Source organism: Artemia franciscana, chromosome 15, assembly GCF_032884065.1.
Source record: "Artemia franciscana chromosome 15, ASM3288406v1, whole genome shotgun sequence".
Lineage (NCBI taxonomy): Eukaryota > Metazoa > Arthropoda > Branchiopoda > Anostraca > Artemiidae > Artemia > Artemia franciscana.
Window position 1 is genome coordinate 23,254,193 of NC_088877.1, and position 16,584 is coordinate 23,270,776.

At 34.5% G+C, this 16,584-nt stretch overlaps 2 protein-coding genes across 5 annotated transcripts in view; one reads left to right on the top strand and one right to left on the bottom strand.

Moving 5' to 3' along the window:
- LOC136036204 (protein O-mannosyl-transferase Tmtc3-like) overlaps positions 1-16,584 on the bottom strand; it is a 261,671-nt gene that overhangs the window by 192,639 nt on the left and 52,448 nt on the right. For all 4 annotated transcript variants that reach the window (XM_065718290.1, XM_065718292.1, XM_065718291.1 and 1 more), the window contains 2 exons: positions 14,101-14,252; positions 10,262-10,470 (listed from right to left, as the gene is read on the bottom strand). In XM_065718290.1, coding sequence (XP_065574362.1) covers positions 10,262-10,438 — 177 coding nt within the window. In that variant the 5' untranslated portion in view covers positions 10,439-10,470; positions 14,101-14,252. The remainder of the gene's footprint in view (positions 1-10,261; positions 10,471-14,100; positions 14,253-16,584) is intronic.
- LOC136036202 (nuclear pore complex protein Nup205-like) overlaps positions 1-16,584 on the top strand; it is a 378,694-nt gene that overhangs the window by 174,111 nt on the left and 187,999 nt on the right. The gene's annotated exons all lie outside the window — the stretch shown is intronic.

Here is a 16,584-nt window from a genome sequence, read left to right on the forward strand (position 1 = left end):
TTCTCTACCTGACCCCAGCTTACCCCTCCCCCTGCTGAAACTTAGTTTCTCCAAAAATATTGTCAAAACTAAGATAAGCCTGCATAATTCAAGCATCCAATGAAATAGGTCAGTTTTCTCTAGTACATCTTTACCTTATTTATTACTATATGGCTTGTTCTTCAGTTTTCTCTGTCATTTTTACGTGATTTTAAAAAAATTGGCTCCAACTTTGACCCCCCTCCCAAACCAGGATTTTGAGAAAAATTACACCGTTCTTTCGGGTACGGATTTAGTGATAAAATAAGAATGTTCTTGCAAGCCATGAACTGGAAGACCTCTATTCCCTTTTGAATCAAAATGCTTGATAAAATACCTTTCCGGGACATGCTTTAAAAAATGAGTGCATCACATTTACAAAAACATTGAAATTATCTGAAAATGAGTATATAGAATGAACAAAACCTTAAAGGACAAAATCCTTAAGGGAGCCTGGAGGAGGAACATACAGGAGGTATTCTTAAAAACCTCCATTAAAGGGTTTTGAACCATTATTATTGCAATATATCGTTTTAAACCTCCAAACCTTTCCACCAAAAACTGACACCAAGAGTGTAGTTCTAGTGCTATATCGCACTTATGGATGGTAGAATTGAAAGAAATCACGTAGATATGAGCAATAGCTTTTAAATGAGCCATTAAACGTCACTCTAAAAATTTCTGGCAGGTCACTAGCCCCAGCCTTTCCACTTGAGACATGGCACAAGAAGTGCCGTTTATAATGCCATTTGGAACTTGCTGATGGTAGAATTCGTAGGAAGAACGTAGATATGAGCAATATCTTTCATATGAGCTATTAAAAAATTGTTTAAGATACCTGCGACACCAATATGCCCAATAACAATACGCCCATAATTGGGCGTATCTAAGCTAGAAATTGAAAATTATAGACCTATATCAATCCTACCCTTGTTTTCGAAAATATTTGAAAAAATTGTGCATAAAAGGCTTTATGATCACCTTATGAAAACGGGGATGTTAAGTGAAAACCAGTTTGGCTTTAGGAAAGGTCACTCGACGTCGGATGCCGTGCATTCCCTTTGTGATACTGTAAATAAATGCTTTGAACGTGGTGAAATCCCTTTGACTGTTTTTATCGATTTTAGAAAAGCATTCGATACAGTGGATTTTAATATTCTACTCAAACGTCTACAATCCCTTGGAGTTCGTGGTAACTATTTAAAGTGGTTTCATAGTTTTCTAAGTGGTAGATCTATTCAAGTTGTATTAAATGATGTGTTTTCTTCTCCTTTTCAAGTGAGGTGTGGTGTACCTCAGGGGTCTGTTTTGGGACCACTTCTGTACCTTGTGTATGTTGATTCAATGCGTTTCTACTTACCTGAGTGTTGTAATACGACTTTTGCGGATGATACTGCTTTAACTGTGTCTAGTAGATATGTCCACGATTTGTTGTTGAAAGTAAATAGGGTATTAAAGGCATTTTTTGTATTTACAAGACATAGCCTTTTGTCAGTGAACGTTAATAAAACTAATTTTATGATTTATAGGAGAGTTGGTAAGCCTCCATGTGTTGATAAAAAGATATTTTTTAATAGTAGGCCTTTGTCACAGGCGCATGATGTGCGTTATTTGGGATTCGAGCTTGATTGCAATCTATCTTGGAAGAACCATAGTGATTTTGTTGCAGCTAAAGTTGCTAGAGGTTTGGGAATTTTGCGTCTATTAAAGCATGTTTTAACATTATCAGTTCTTTTATTATTATATCACACCATTGTTGCGCCTTATATTTCTTATGGTTGTGTCCTTTGGTCTTGTAATTTCTATGCAAGTTTTAAAAGAGTGCAGATCCTACAAAATAAAACAGTACGTCTTCTTGGTAATTATGTAGAAAATGTGAATGATACCGCGTCATGTTTTAAGAAATTACGAGTGCTAAACATTGGTCAGATTCGAGATTACAAAGCTGCTGTTTTTGCGTATCGATGTTGCAATGATGTATGTCCTCCAGTTTTTACCAGTTTTTTCGAGTAAATCGTTCACTCCAAGGGTATGAGAATAGAGAGGCATATAATTTTATTGTTGAGTACCGAGACACCACACGTGCAGCTTTCGGAATTAGGTATTTAGCTCCGGCTATTTGGAATGATATCCCAGCTGGCATTAGGGAGGCAGAACATATTGGGTCGTTTAAAGTAAAATTAAAAAGCATTTATTGGGAGTATATATATATATATATATATATATATATATATATATATATATATATATATATATATATATATATATATATATATATATATATATATATATATATATATATATATATATATATATATATATATATATATATATATATATATATATATATATATATATATATATATATATATATATATATTATTGTTAGCCATTTTATATATATATTCTGGTATTAAGGGGTAATTGAGTGAGAGTGTTTTTGTCCTTCTTTAACATTTGTTTTTTTAATTAATTAGGTTGAGAATTAGAGGATATAAAGATATATTATTAGGGATATATTAAGATATTAGGATATAAAGATATTATTATTGAGGATATCTTTTTATATATATATTCTGGTATTAAGGGGTAATTGAGTGAGAGTGTTTTTGTCCTTCTTTAATATTTGTTTTTTTAATTAATTAGGTTGAGAATTAGAGGATTGCAGCCGTCCAACATCAGGCTGTTTGAGCCTTCCCCCGGCGGTTGTGTGTATTTATAGTGTAATTTAGTAGTTAATAAAGAGTTCATTAATTCAAAAATCCATACCGATACGCGTATCGATACGTCCGATACCGATACAGCGTACAGCCCTTTCCCCGGGGACTATGAAGGGTCATATCATCAACAAAACCATAGATATTTGACCTTTGAATTATATTAAATAAAATGGCTATGTCAAAATTTTGATTGGACAACTTTGGCGGGAGGGGCCTGTAGGGGGGGGGGCTAGTAGGAAGGTCACTTAAAAAGGGCAGTAGAAAATTTAACGTCCGTTCAAATGAGCCATTAAATATATCTCCATGATGTTCTGATCATTTGTTAGTCCTGCGAAAAAAAAAGAGGCACATCAATGCAACCCATGCAAAAGTGATTTTCCTTGGTGTTCAAGGTGGAGGACTGTAATTGTCCTACATAGGTTTTCGACCATGCTGATTCCAATGATACCCTTTTTATTTCGATCTGACGTCATATTCAAGGGACTTTAGGCTCTTTTTGAAATCACCATAAATTTCTTTTAGTAATACACTTTTACTTTTAAAATTAACAAAACAATAGTTACCATTCCTTATTCAGCGTCAGTATGGCGATTTTTTTTTTTTCACTAGACAGTTTTATTTTTCAAAACGTGTTTTTCAACTTTTGATTACAATGGGCTGTGGTTAGCTCTTTACTAGGTTACAGCCAACACGAAAAGAAATTATTATGTATATGAGCGAGGTCACCTCTCCACAGTATATCGTTCTTAACCCTAAAGTTTTATTTTTGTTTATTCTAGCTATTTAACAATAATTTCTGAATCACAAAGATCGTTTAACTACAATAATAAGCTCCTTTAAAAGTTAGAAAAAACACTTTAGTGTAAAGAGCGAGGTACTGACGAGAAGCGACCCCCCTTATATACGTAATAATTTCTGTCCGTTTTAATTTTTAATGTTACTCCTTACTTCCAGTTAAAAAAACTTGTTTTTTATTCAATTTCTGATCGTTTTTCAAATAATGCTGGGAGCCTGAGTTGTCCCTCCATTGAAAACTTCTTTGTCTCACGAAAAATTTGTTCATGAAAGATCCTGCCGGATAACCCCACCCCTCTACCAGAAAAATTCCCACTGAAAAACGTCTATATACTTCCCATTAGCCAATATTATACGTAAGCAATGGGCAAAGTTCATACAGCCCTTCCCCCAGGGACTGTGGGGGGTCAAGTAATCCTAAAAGACATGGTTATTAGATTTTTTGACTATGCTGAAAAAATGACTATCTCAAAATTTTAATAGGGAGGCTTTGGGAAAAAATTAGCGTGGGAGGGGGACTAGCTGCCCTCCAGTATTTTTGATCACTTTTGAAAGTGATATAACTTTTATCAAAAAAGTTATATCAAAGCGATATAACTTTCATAACTTTAGAAAGCGCAATATAACTTTTGATTTCCGATAAAATGAGCCTTCTCTCGATCATCTAAGATCAACCCTGGGGAAAACAAACAAACAAACCAACAACACGCATGTGTGATCTTTCTTCCGGCAGAAAATGCGAAATTTCACATTTTTGTACATAGGGGCCTGAAACCTCTACAACAGGGTTCTCTAGTATGCTGAATTTGATGGTGTCATTTTTGTTAAGATAACTTCATGCTTAGGGGACGTCCTGCGCTCCCTTTTTTAAATTGGGCAAATTTTCTCAGACTCGTAAAATTTGATGGGCAACATTAAGTTTGATTAATTTTATTTTGAATAAAAAATATTTTGAATAAAAAAAATCGATTCTTTTGATGTATATATTGTTATTAAGACTCGGTTACTATTGAGCTGCATCGCTCCATACAGTTCGTTACCCAGAACTGTTTGAAAACAAACTTACTTTACCAAAAATGCAGACCAAAATAACATACTTTTAGTTGAATATCTTGCTAGAATCCCTTTCAAAGTTCAATTGACCTGTTCCTTCAACCTTAATTAATGCAATGCAAAATTAATTCAGATCGGAACCAATGACAACAGTAATGACATAATGGATATTCACCCAGCCTTGCTCTTATCTCCAACTTCATTTTGACAGTCCTGCTTAAATCCTTCAAAAGGTTATTTTAAGAAAAATATATTAAGGACACTGGGTCCAGTCCCGCTAAATTCCTTTGGAAGATAATTTTAAGAACAAAAGATTAAGGACACTGGGGCGGGAAAACGAATATCCCCAAAGTCATGACCTATTTAGATGGGCTAAAAGATGCTGCTGTGCCAAGTCTCAGAAAAAAAATCATCGATCCTTTTTCGGAATTACATAAAAAAAACTAGTTTTTCTAACTGAAAGTAAGGAGCGACATTAAAACTTAAAACGAACAGAAATTACTCCGTATATGAAGTGGGTTGTCCCCTCCGCAATCCCTCGCTCTTTATGATAAAGCTTTTAATTGTTTTAAAAAGCAGAATTGTGGTGAAGAGTCAAACTTTAGCGTAAAGAGCGAAGGATTGCGGCGGGGACAACCCATTTCATATACGGAGTAATTTCTGTTCGTTTTAAGTTTTAATGTCGCTCCTTACTTTCAGTTAGAAAAACTAGTTTTTTTATGTAATTTCTGAGCGTTTTTTAATTAATATACGTTTAATTTTGGCTCTCCACACATAAATTGTTAAAATGAAATTTACATTTTAATTCCTTTTTTAGCTAAATGGCTTTCTCTTAGTTCTGATCAGACGATTTTGAGAAATAAGGGATGGGAAGGAGGCCTAGTTGCCATGCAATTTTTCGGTTACACAAAAAGGCTACTATAAATTTTAATTTTTAACGAATTTTTTTTATTAGTAAAAAATATACGTAACTTAAGAATTAACTTACGTAACAAACTTTTATTTTCTTAAATTTTTATTATGTATATGAGGGGGTTTGTACCCTCGTTAATACCTCGCTCTTTACACTAAATCGTAAGTTTTGTGCCGATTCTTTAAGAATGACCCCTGAATCAGAAAGGCCGTAGAATAAATAGTTGAAATTACTAAAAATACTATAGCATAAAGAGCGAGGTATTTATCTCCTCCTAAATACCTCGCTCTTTATGCTAAAGTATTTTTAGAACCCCTCATATGCGTAATAATCTCTGTTCGTTTTAAGTTTCAATGCTACTCCTTACTTTCAATTGAAAAAACTTTTCCATGTTTATTTTTTCATTGTTTTTTTTTATAGTAATTTTAGAAAATCCTGCGCCCATTGAATTTCTGTTCCCCCATGACATATTTCTCCAAGGAAAGATTCTCCCACATAGCCCCCTCCCCTCAACCCCACCCCCAAAACCAAAAAAATCCTCTGAAAACGACTGTACACTTCCCAATAACCATTATTATATGTAAACACTGGTCGAAGTTTGTAACTTGCAGCCCCTCCCCCAGGGACTGTGGGGGAGTAAGTCATTCCCAAAGACATAGTTATTATGGTTTTGACTATGCAGAACAAAATGGCTATCTCAAAATTTTGATCTGTTGACTTTGGAGAAAAAATGAGCGTGGGAGGGGGCCTAGGTGCCCTCCATTTTTTTTGGTCACTTAAAAAGTGCACTAGAACTTTTTATTTCCGTTAGAATGAGCCCTCTTGCGACATTTTAGGACCACTTGGTCAATACGATGACCCCTGGAAAAAAAAACACGCACCCGTGATTTGTCTTCTGGCAAAAAATACGAAATTCCACATTTTTGAAGATAGGAGCTTGAAGATTTTGGTATAGGGTTCTCTGATACACTGAATGCGATGGTGTGATTTTCGTTAAGATTCTGTGACTTTTAGGGGTGTTTTCCCCTATTTTCTAAAATAAGACAAATTTTCTCAGGCTCGTAACTTTTGATGACAAAGACCAAATTTGATGAAACTTATATATTTAAAATCAGCATGAAAATCCGATTCTTTTGATGTATATTTTAGCATCAAAATTCCGTTATTTAGAGTTTCGTTTACTATTGAGCCGGGTCGCTCCTTACTACAGTTCGTTACCGCGAACTGTTTGAAAAAATACATACATACACAATTACAACTCGTTTAAAGATATACGATGTTGGATTGCACCTTCAATTGTGTACTAGAACTCTGAATATACAATGGTAGAAGCTTTTAACCGACTTTCTACGACAATCCGTTCTACAATATGATGTGTTTTGTCTTGGGGTTATTTTACCGATTTCTGATTTTCTGATAAACGATTATACAAAAAACGCTTTACAGAATATATTTCGTTTTCAGTAAAGCAAGATTGGTATACAACCCACACAATACACATCATGCTTCTGACATTTTCGCTCTCAATCCTCCTTGTTATTTAGTTCGACAAAACAATTCCACTTTCGGTAAACGTGGCACATCTTTTTAAGGCACACGATTTAATATAAAAGTCGTCCTACCGGTAACAACCAGCGAAAAAACAATAGTCAAACAAAGTAAAATATCATGAAAACAATAAAAAACAATCTTCTTCAGTCCGGCAAAGCTGCCAAGCTGGTAGGCAGTGCCAACCAACTTAAACTACTTCTATCATTCAGAGTGAATGCAACGAGGATTTAATACAAAAAAATATAGAAATGAAAGAATTAAAGTTAGATTTGTCTAGACCAGGGCTTCTTGAACTATGGGTCGCGACCCCATTTGGGGTCGCGTAGCAAAATTATGGGGTCGCGAGTGATAAAAATACAATTTAACAAAAAATGTTTTTTAACTTTTAAAATTATTGTTATAAAGAAAAATAACAATCATCGTAGATAATTATATCATAAAATCTTCTGGTTTGGAAAGACTGCTTATACCAGCATTTCTATTCCGATCATTATAATATCGTTTATAAATTTACTATGAATCAGAAGATGTTATAGAAATTTATAAGAAAATGTAGATTTATTTTTGTCAATCTCTTAAAACCGAAATAATCCTGATAAATATTATCAACAAAATTTCTATGTGTTATTTCGAAGAAACTATATAAACGTTTCGTGTTATTTTCATTTAGCCATTGTATGATTGTGAACGAAGTGCATGTTATTCCGAATTAATCAGTTTAACCCTTTCGCGACCGACGGGACCTTACATTCCTGCCATGTAAAAATCCTTTGGGTGCTTCTTAATTGATTGATAGCACCAGAACTGAACGATGTGCTTCAGGATGCTGTTAAGGTGATAAATTTTATTAAGAACCATGCCCTTAACAGTCGCTTATTTTCAAATCTCTGTAAGGTTACAGATTCCAACTACACAACTTTGTTATTACATGCAGAAGTAAGATGGTTGTCAAGAGGTCAAAGTTTAAAAAATAAAGGACGAGATCGAAATATTTTTAACTGAACGAAAATGTGAATTTGATGGGTTTTTTTTCAAAACTACTCGTGGCTATCCAAGCTGTGTTATTTGTCAGATATTTTTTGCGAAGCTAAACAATCTTAACTTGTCTCTTCAAGGAAAAAACTGCGATATATTTACTTAATACGATAAAATTGAAAGTTTTATTAAAAAGAACAGCATTTGGAAAAGTAGAGTCGAAAAAAATTCGTTCGAAATGTTTTCCAGTGTCGACAATTTTGTAATTGAGAAAATTCATCGTAAAACTTTTTTGCTAAAACTATTGTAGATCACTTAAAAGCGCTAGAAATACAGTTCCGGACGTATTTTATATTAAATACTAGCTGTTGGGGTGGCGCTTCGCGCCACCCCAACACCTAGTTGGTGGGGGTGCTTTGCGCACCCCCCAAGCCCTCCCGCGCGCGTAAGTAGTTACACGCCATATTAGTTACGCGCCATTGTAGTTGTGTCCCTGTGTCCCTGTGTCCCACCTGTGAATATATATATATATATATATATATATATATATATATATATATATATATATATATATATATATATATATATATATATATATATATATATATATATATTTATATGTTTTTAACTACGTAAAACTTGCGAATATACAACATTCTTCGATGTCCCATTGTCTGTGCATATAAATAGATTGTCAGGTTTACCGACTCTTGAACATGCAACATAAAATTGTCCATGGGAAAAACAATCCGTATTCAGATCTATACCTCATTATTCTAATGATTGCCCTTGAGCTTTGTTATGGTGATTGCTAATCGAACATTCCCTGTGTCTCCGTCGTCATTTATATATCCCCCTGTGCCCCCGGCATCCCCGTTGTAGTTGTGTCCCTGTGTCCTGGTCGTCATTTGTGTCCCAGTCTGTAATTTCTCTTTAAGCATCCCGGTCGTCATTTATATTCCCTGTTTCCCGGTGTCCCGGTCGTCATTTGTGTCCCGGTGTCCCGGTCTGTAATTTATCTTTGATTGTCCCGGTCGTCATTTATATGTCCCGGTCGTTATTTGTGTCCCAGTGTCCCAGTCTGTATTTTTTTTGTAGTTTTTACCTTTTTTAGTTTTTTTTTCTTCTTTTGTATTAATGCTAAAGCCAAGGTTCGAACCTGGAACCTCTCGGACCTAGAACCTGGAACATAACGCTTTACCAACTCAGCTACTTCGGCTTGAATATATTCGTTTTTGAATTGGTATATGATGAAATAATTCAGACGTCATATGCGGACAGACAGACAGATACACAAACAAACAACTTATTTTTATATATATATAGATTGATTTACGAAAAATAGTTTGGATTCCAAAGCCGTTTTGGATTGGCTTAAGTGAGATTGATCATCTGCCACTTAAAGCTCAAGAGGAATTTGCTGAACTTTCGTGTGACTCAAACTTAAACCTACAATACCGAAAAAAGCCCTTGACTGAATTCTGGATCGGAACTAGAACTGAATTTCCCACAATCCCCAATATGGCGTTAAATATACTTCTGCCATTCAACACCACATATTTAAGTGAAGTTACTTTCTCAGCTTTAACACACATTAAATCCCAATATCGTTCAGCGATAAAAAATGTTGAAGAGGTCTTACGTCCAGCAGTTTCAAACATTACACCAAGATTTGATTTTTTATGCAATAAAAAACAGGTACATCCAACTCATTAAATTTTTAACGTAAACTTTAATTTAATATTTACCACGCAACTACTTGGATATATTCGAGAGAATTAAGACGGTCAGAATCCACTTTTGTTTTTGAAACTATAATAAAAACATTTCTATAACATTTTGTGCAAATTTCAATTTTAGATTTTATATGTTTCAAAACGAATGCTAAATTTATATATTTTCATATGCATATGTATATTTTTACCTAATAAATATATCATCAAAAAATATTAATGTATTTTCCTTTTATATTTGTTGGGGTCGTTAAGAAACTCGCAATCATAAATGGGGTCGAGAATTACAAAAGTTTAAGAAGTCCTGGTCTAGACTCTAGACAAAATATAATCTAGGGCAACGTAAAAATATGGTTTTGTAATTAGCATTCAAATACAATTTAGTCTATTTAAATGACAATCTAAATAAATCATTGAAAAAATTAAAGATGGACGTTTCGAAGGATGTTACAAAAAGTTCTAACGCAACCTTTTTAAAGAAAGAAAAAGAAAGATCAGCTTACCTTTACAATAGGTGTTCCCCAGAAATCATTTTGAAATAGATTCTTCAAAGGTGTACGGGACCTTAGATCTTTATTTTCTTTGATAGCGCTAATATCATCAAACACAAAACCGCAATACAGTGCATTCCAATAGACAGCAATGCATATGGTGCTTAAAAAGACATGCGTGTAGCCCATCCTCTGGACCAAAAATCGAAATGAAAACTGACCTAGAAATAAAAAAATATGAAACAAAACTTAAGATCTGATATCGGGTATACAAAAAAAGGAATGTACACGTTTTAGTTCCTAGAAGTCCATACCTCTGAATACCATCTGAAAATCCTTGGCCTTTTTACCATTAAATGTCAAACGTGTCCTCCCCTTCCCTTTTCCAATAATAAATCTATATATAAACAATGAGTGAATTGCATAGCTTACAGTCCTTGCCCCGAGGTATGTGAGGGGGTGGGTTAGTACCCCCCAGAGACATAGTTATTGGGCCTTTCAAATGTGCTGAACAAAATGGCAATCTCAAAATTATGATTCGATATGGAAAGAAGTGGAAAGAGCTGTCTAATATGTGTCATGGGATTGATATACTTTCTTACATTAATACCGTCAACTTTTTCCCTATACAGAACGTCTTGTCCTTAAGTAATTTACTCCTTTTTCTTTCAGTTAATCACTTGGAGAAACTTTTAGCGGCGTAAATTCTGAAAACTTTATTATTTGCTTTTTAGAAGTCACTATGACAGCAAGAGTTTGCGATATCTGAAACAAATTACTATTCGAAACAATTTTGCTGAATAAACCGTTAATTAGTATATTTTTTGTTTAGAGCCTTCATATTTCAGTAATTGTAACGACAGAATAAAACTTGGATTGTCATCTCTACACTTCCCATTAAAATACTGTGTTTAGAAACTCCAAGTTTGGTTATAGACAATGTATGCTTAAATATTATTTCATTGTTTATCTTGCTTGAATTTATGCAAGATTTAAGAGGCAATCTCAAATTAGATTTGAGAAAAACAAAAGTTTCATTTCCTATGACTTCAAAACTAGAAAAATTATTTATATCCGTTTTGGCTAAACTTATGACAACCCTTAGCTGTGCTCAGCCGCACCAAAATCCAGGTTAAGGTTAAAACACAATAACTAACTTGAAGATGACTGTAAAAAGGAACAAGACTGATCTGTGGAGGATCGGGGCTTACGCCCCATGGTTTAAAATGTGTGATTTTGACAATTGTGAATAAAATACAGTTGTTGAGTATTGCAGGGTTGAGGGGGAGAGGGTCAACCCAAAAAAAAAATGGATTAAGGCTACGAAGACAAACAAAAACTAAATCACATTCTACCACATCTCTGATAAAGCTTGAAAATTCAACTATTTTTAAATGAATCTGCACAATATATGAAAACTAAGTATAACAATCTATGACCTTCAGAGAATGCCCAGTACGATATGCCTTATATATTTTTGATACTTGTGGGATTAAAATTCTAAAATAAAATCTGTTGGTCCTTCATACTCGCAGGTACTACAGGCTCAAAAATATGTATCACTCACTTTCAAAGGATCTCAGTCATGCAGATGCTTGGAACTAGAAGAAAAAAAAGCAGATGAAATCTTTACCTAAGGGTGTCATATTGAGATACCAGAATTAGTACATGAAAAATAATAATAACAATAAATAGAACATTAAACAATAATTGGCAAATCACTTACTACGTAAAAGACAAAACCGCTTATCTTTTTACTCAGACAAATGAAGGTTGAAAATAATTGTTTGTTATAATAGTCATTATTTTTTTTAAGGATTGCATATATCTTTAGGGATAACTGCTCCACAGTTCGGCACTATGGAAACTAATACTCAGAGGCTATATAAGTAGCTATTTGGTGAATCAAAACCGACTGATATATCAGCATTTTCTTTTGATAACATTTAGCAACCAAAATTAGGGCCGAATCTGTGTTCAGTGTCATAAAACGGCAAGAAATGCCACTTTTCCATGAGGCAGTCTTTAATGACTATAGAAGGACACTGCCAATTTACCTTTTTACAAAGATAACTTCGAAGACCGCACTGCCTTTCCATGACGAAAGTATAACAGTTCAAAATAATTTCAAATATCCTTCTCGGAAGAATAATGAGACCTCATATTTTAACACATGTGAACTCTGAATTTCTGCTCGAGGGCTCTTACATATGTCGAACTTGACAGTGTAATTCTGATCTGTGTCGTACCTTTTTGGGAAATGTTTTCCTACTATGTTTTTTCATAGTAATTTTTCAAAAAACATAGTATGTTTTTCAAAAAACATAAATGTTTTTTCCGAGACTCGAATAACATAAAATAAAAAATAAAAACAAACTTCAATTGCATAGAAGAACATCACAAAAACCCTATCTTCCCTGACTCAGGGCCAGGGCAAATAAAAGAAATAACTACTGGGTATGTTTGGTTATACAAACACAGCAACATTTCAATGTTTTTCCCTAAGAGTCAGTTCCACCTTAATGGTAGCCTCGTACAGGTATATCTGACACACCATGTTACGAGACTCTCACAACTTGAGTGGGTCAGTTTTCTTGGTAGACTCCCTATTGAAAATCTCCAGGGCCTTTATAGATTTGGCTTCTGGGGAAGCACGTTTTACATTGACTACTGAAACTTAGTCGTGTAATCCAACTAAATGGCTTGATTCTGTCGTGGCTGAATCACTGGGACTGTCACGACATTTGCATATACTGCCACAGATTTAGCAGCCATCAAGGCTATACCTGTCTCTTTTGGTATTTGTCCAACCCATTTCAATCTTTCTCCTATTACAGCCATAGAAAGCGGTATTGAACCACACTTTTCAAACAGCTTACTGTTTCAGAAAGGGTCAGTCAGTCAGTCAGGACCTTTGCTAAAGATCTTCTACTGACCGAATCAAAAGCTTGCTTATTATCTATAATACTTCGGACTAAAGGGGTTTGATGACTCAGGAGAGACATACGTTTTCTAGGTACGTGGCAGTCGTGACGGGTGGGACAGGACCAAAGCTTATAAACCTAGAAGGCCTTTTATCCAGCGAAGCCTTTCGAAGGTCCTCAGTAACATTTGAGAGTAAACCCTCACTAAAAGTAGTTTGAGTTTGAGAGCAACCTGTGCCAACTTAGGGATTTAGCTATGTATCAGTATATGTGGATCATAGATTGAATACGTTATTCTTCTTCTTCTCTACCATTTGGAGAACAATTTTATTATGGTGATTTTTTTTCTGCTGGACGTTCACCGGTCGATATCAGCAAAAGCAAATGGTCAAGAATGTCCAAATTTCGCTTTTGATATCGATAGTTCAGTATTCGATATCAACATTTGGTGCAATATATCGATATGACCATCACCCAACACTATTTGATTTGGCAGTCGTCTGTTGAGAATAGCGTCCATGGTATTATAGCTCTTTTGGCACGGAGTAAGGAGAGTTAGTTATATATCTATGGGTATAAATGTTCTTTAGTAGGTTTTGGAATGGAATTAATAGAATCAATCTAAACAAACATCGTAAAGTATTCAGAGCTCAAAAGCGTTTTTGTCCAATCAGGGTATCGGTTCTTGTTTCAACAAAATACCAATGAAAACTTGTAAAGTTAAAATTTAACGAACTATATTAAGGTACAAGCATTACAAAGCTAATAAGCGAAGTGAGCCAAACCCGAGCCTGAACAGCTCATGTGATTTCTGTCATTTTGTGTACAGTTCAGCTGGATTTTAGTTACTAGTAAAGTAAGCTCATTTTTCTAATTAAGCGAATTTTTAGTACCATCTAATGAAACTAGAAAATGCATTGAACATACCAGTAGAAATGCAGCTCGGGTGATGTACAATATGGAGATTGGGATTCTCAAATACCGGTTATCAGTGCTTCACACTTGGAGGTGCTGCGTTAAATGCTACAAAGTATTTTACTCTCAAGTTCAGAGGATCCTAAATGTGCCAGTGCTTGGAACTGAAAAAAATTAATAAATTAAACACAACAACGGATTAAAACATTCAAAATAGACTGTCATACAGAAATGCCAGAACAGTAACAATGAGTAAGGTAGAAAATATCACCTAACAATAATAATAATTTTGTCGTGCCCACTCGTACAAAAAAAAATGAAAAGAAGAGGGATGAAAAAGAAGAAAAAAACAAACAAGAGCAAAATTTGCCTGATTTTCAAAAGTGGGGGAAACCAACCCCATAATTCAAGCAATCTTACTGCAAATCACATCATTAGACTCAGCATGTTAGAAACCCACTCTGAAGTGGTTTTAAGCTTGTATCAACAAAAAAAGAATTTGGTATTTTTTGCCAAAAAAAAGATCATGGATGCATGTTTATTTGTTTGTTTTTTTACGCCCTTGACTGATCGTATCGAGCTAATGGTCCAAGAATATCGGGAAAAAGCTCATTTGAACGGAAATAATAAATTCTATTGCCACTTTTAAGTAACTAAAAAGATTGGAAGGCAACTAGCCCCCTCTCACGCTCCTTTTCTCTAACGACATCTGACCAAAAATTTGAAAGAGCCATTTGATTCAGCATAGTTGAAAATTTAATAGCTATGCCTTTGGGAATGATATAATAACCCTCCCCAATAGTCCGTTAAGAAAGGGCTGTAAGTTAAATGATTTGCCCACTAGGAGTGACGCCATGAGGCTTCCGAGTACGCCCATAGGGGATGTACTATTGGAGCCACTAACCCCTCAAGACGTTATTACACACACCTGGGTGTTACTCAATTCTATAGTACACTCGTAATGGTATAGTACATCTGTTTTTTAGGTAATAGGAGAACCTTCAAGACGCCAGGACCGTAGCAGCAAGTTCAAACGGGCCCAAGCAAGCAGCAGGTGTTATTAATTTTCTTCAAGATGGAAGTGTTAAGTGTTAACTACATATACTATAGTACACATGTATGTTCAGTAATAGGGGCGGTTTACTTATATTAAGGATGACACATTCTCGCGTGACTTGTAGGAGGTGAGGGCCCGTCAGTCAAGTGGAGAATCCCCAGTTATAACAGAGGACGGCAGACACGTTGGTATTACGTAATGGCGGCACCTACGTGAGTGTTAAGTAATGGCAGACACACGCGAGTGTTACGTAATGATGGTGCACATGTCGGATGTTACGTAATACTTTAAGAGATTTTTTTCTAGACATTTTCTTCAAGATTTTTTTTTCGTCGAAACGTTACATTCCAAAGATTTTTGTCCGCTTTAAGAATCAAAAGAGATTTTCCCTTAACGGAATGGAGCGCTAGACAGCTGGACCAAGAAAGTCTTCCTAATATTATGAGTCGTGGAATACTTTCTAAAAAAATCGGTGTATCTATTAATTAAATTATCGCCCAACACTAACATCAAATAGTTCGTGACACCGAACTGTAAGGAAAGAGAAACTAACATCAAAAGAATCTAATTGTATCGTGAATCCAAACATATAAAGTTCAAAAGGATCAAAATTAACCATGGAAAGTATTGAATAAGAAAATTTGCAAAATTTTAGCAATAGCAGGAAAACATTTTCCAAAAAGGTACGACACAAATCAGAATCACACTGACAAGCTCAACATATTTAAGAACTCTCGAGCAGAAATTCAAAGTTCATATCTGTTAAAATTCGAGTTCTCATAATTCTTCCGAGAATGATATTCTTGGACGCGTGTCTAGGTATTTTTTTCTCAGGGCCTATCATATTGAATTAGTGACCGTTGGATTTTGGAAGTCCTTTATTATATAACAAGTATTTGGGGTGTTGTTAGAATTTTTGTGTTTTGTAGCAAGTATTTTGTGTTCTCACCAACTATTTTTCATTCTATTAGAACTATTTTAGAGCTGTGAAAAGTATTTTGCACGAATGAATTTTTGTTTTGTAGGAATTATTTGGTTTATGTCTGAACTTTTTTGTATTCCATAAGAAGTATATGGGATGTTGTTAGAATTTTTGCGTTTCATAGCAAGTATTTTGTGTTCTGCACGAACTATTTTCCAGTTCTGTTCCAGAACTATTTTAGAACTGTGCAAAGTATTTTTGTATTTCGTAACAATATTTTTTTTGTAGGAATTAATTTGGATTATGTTAGAACTTTTTGTATTCTACAAGAAGTAATTGGGGTGTTTTTAGAATTTTTGTGTTTTGTAGTAAGTATTTTGTCTTCAGAACCAACTATTTCTAATTCTGTTAGAACTATTTTAGAACTGTGCAAAGTATTCTCGTATTTTGTAAGAGTTATTTCCGTTTTGAAGACTTTATTTTGAATCTGTATGAACTTTTGTATTCTACAAGAAGT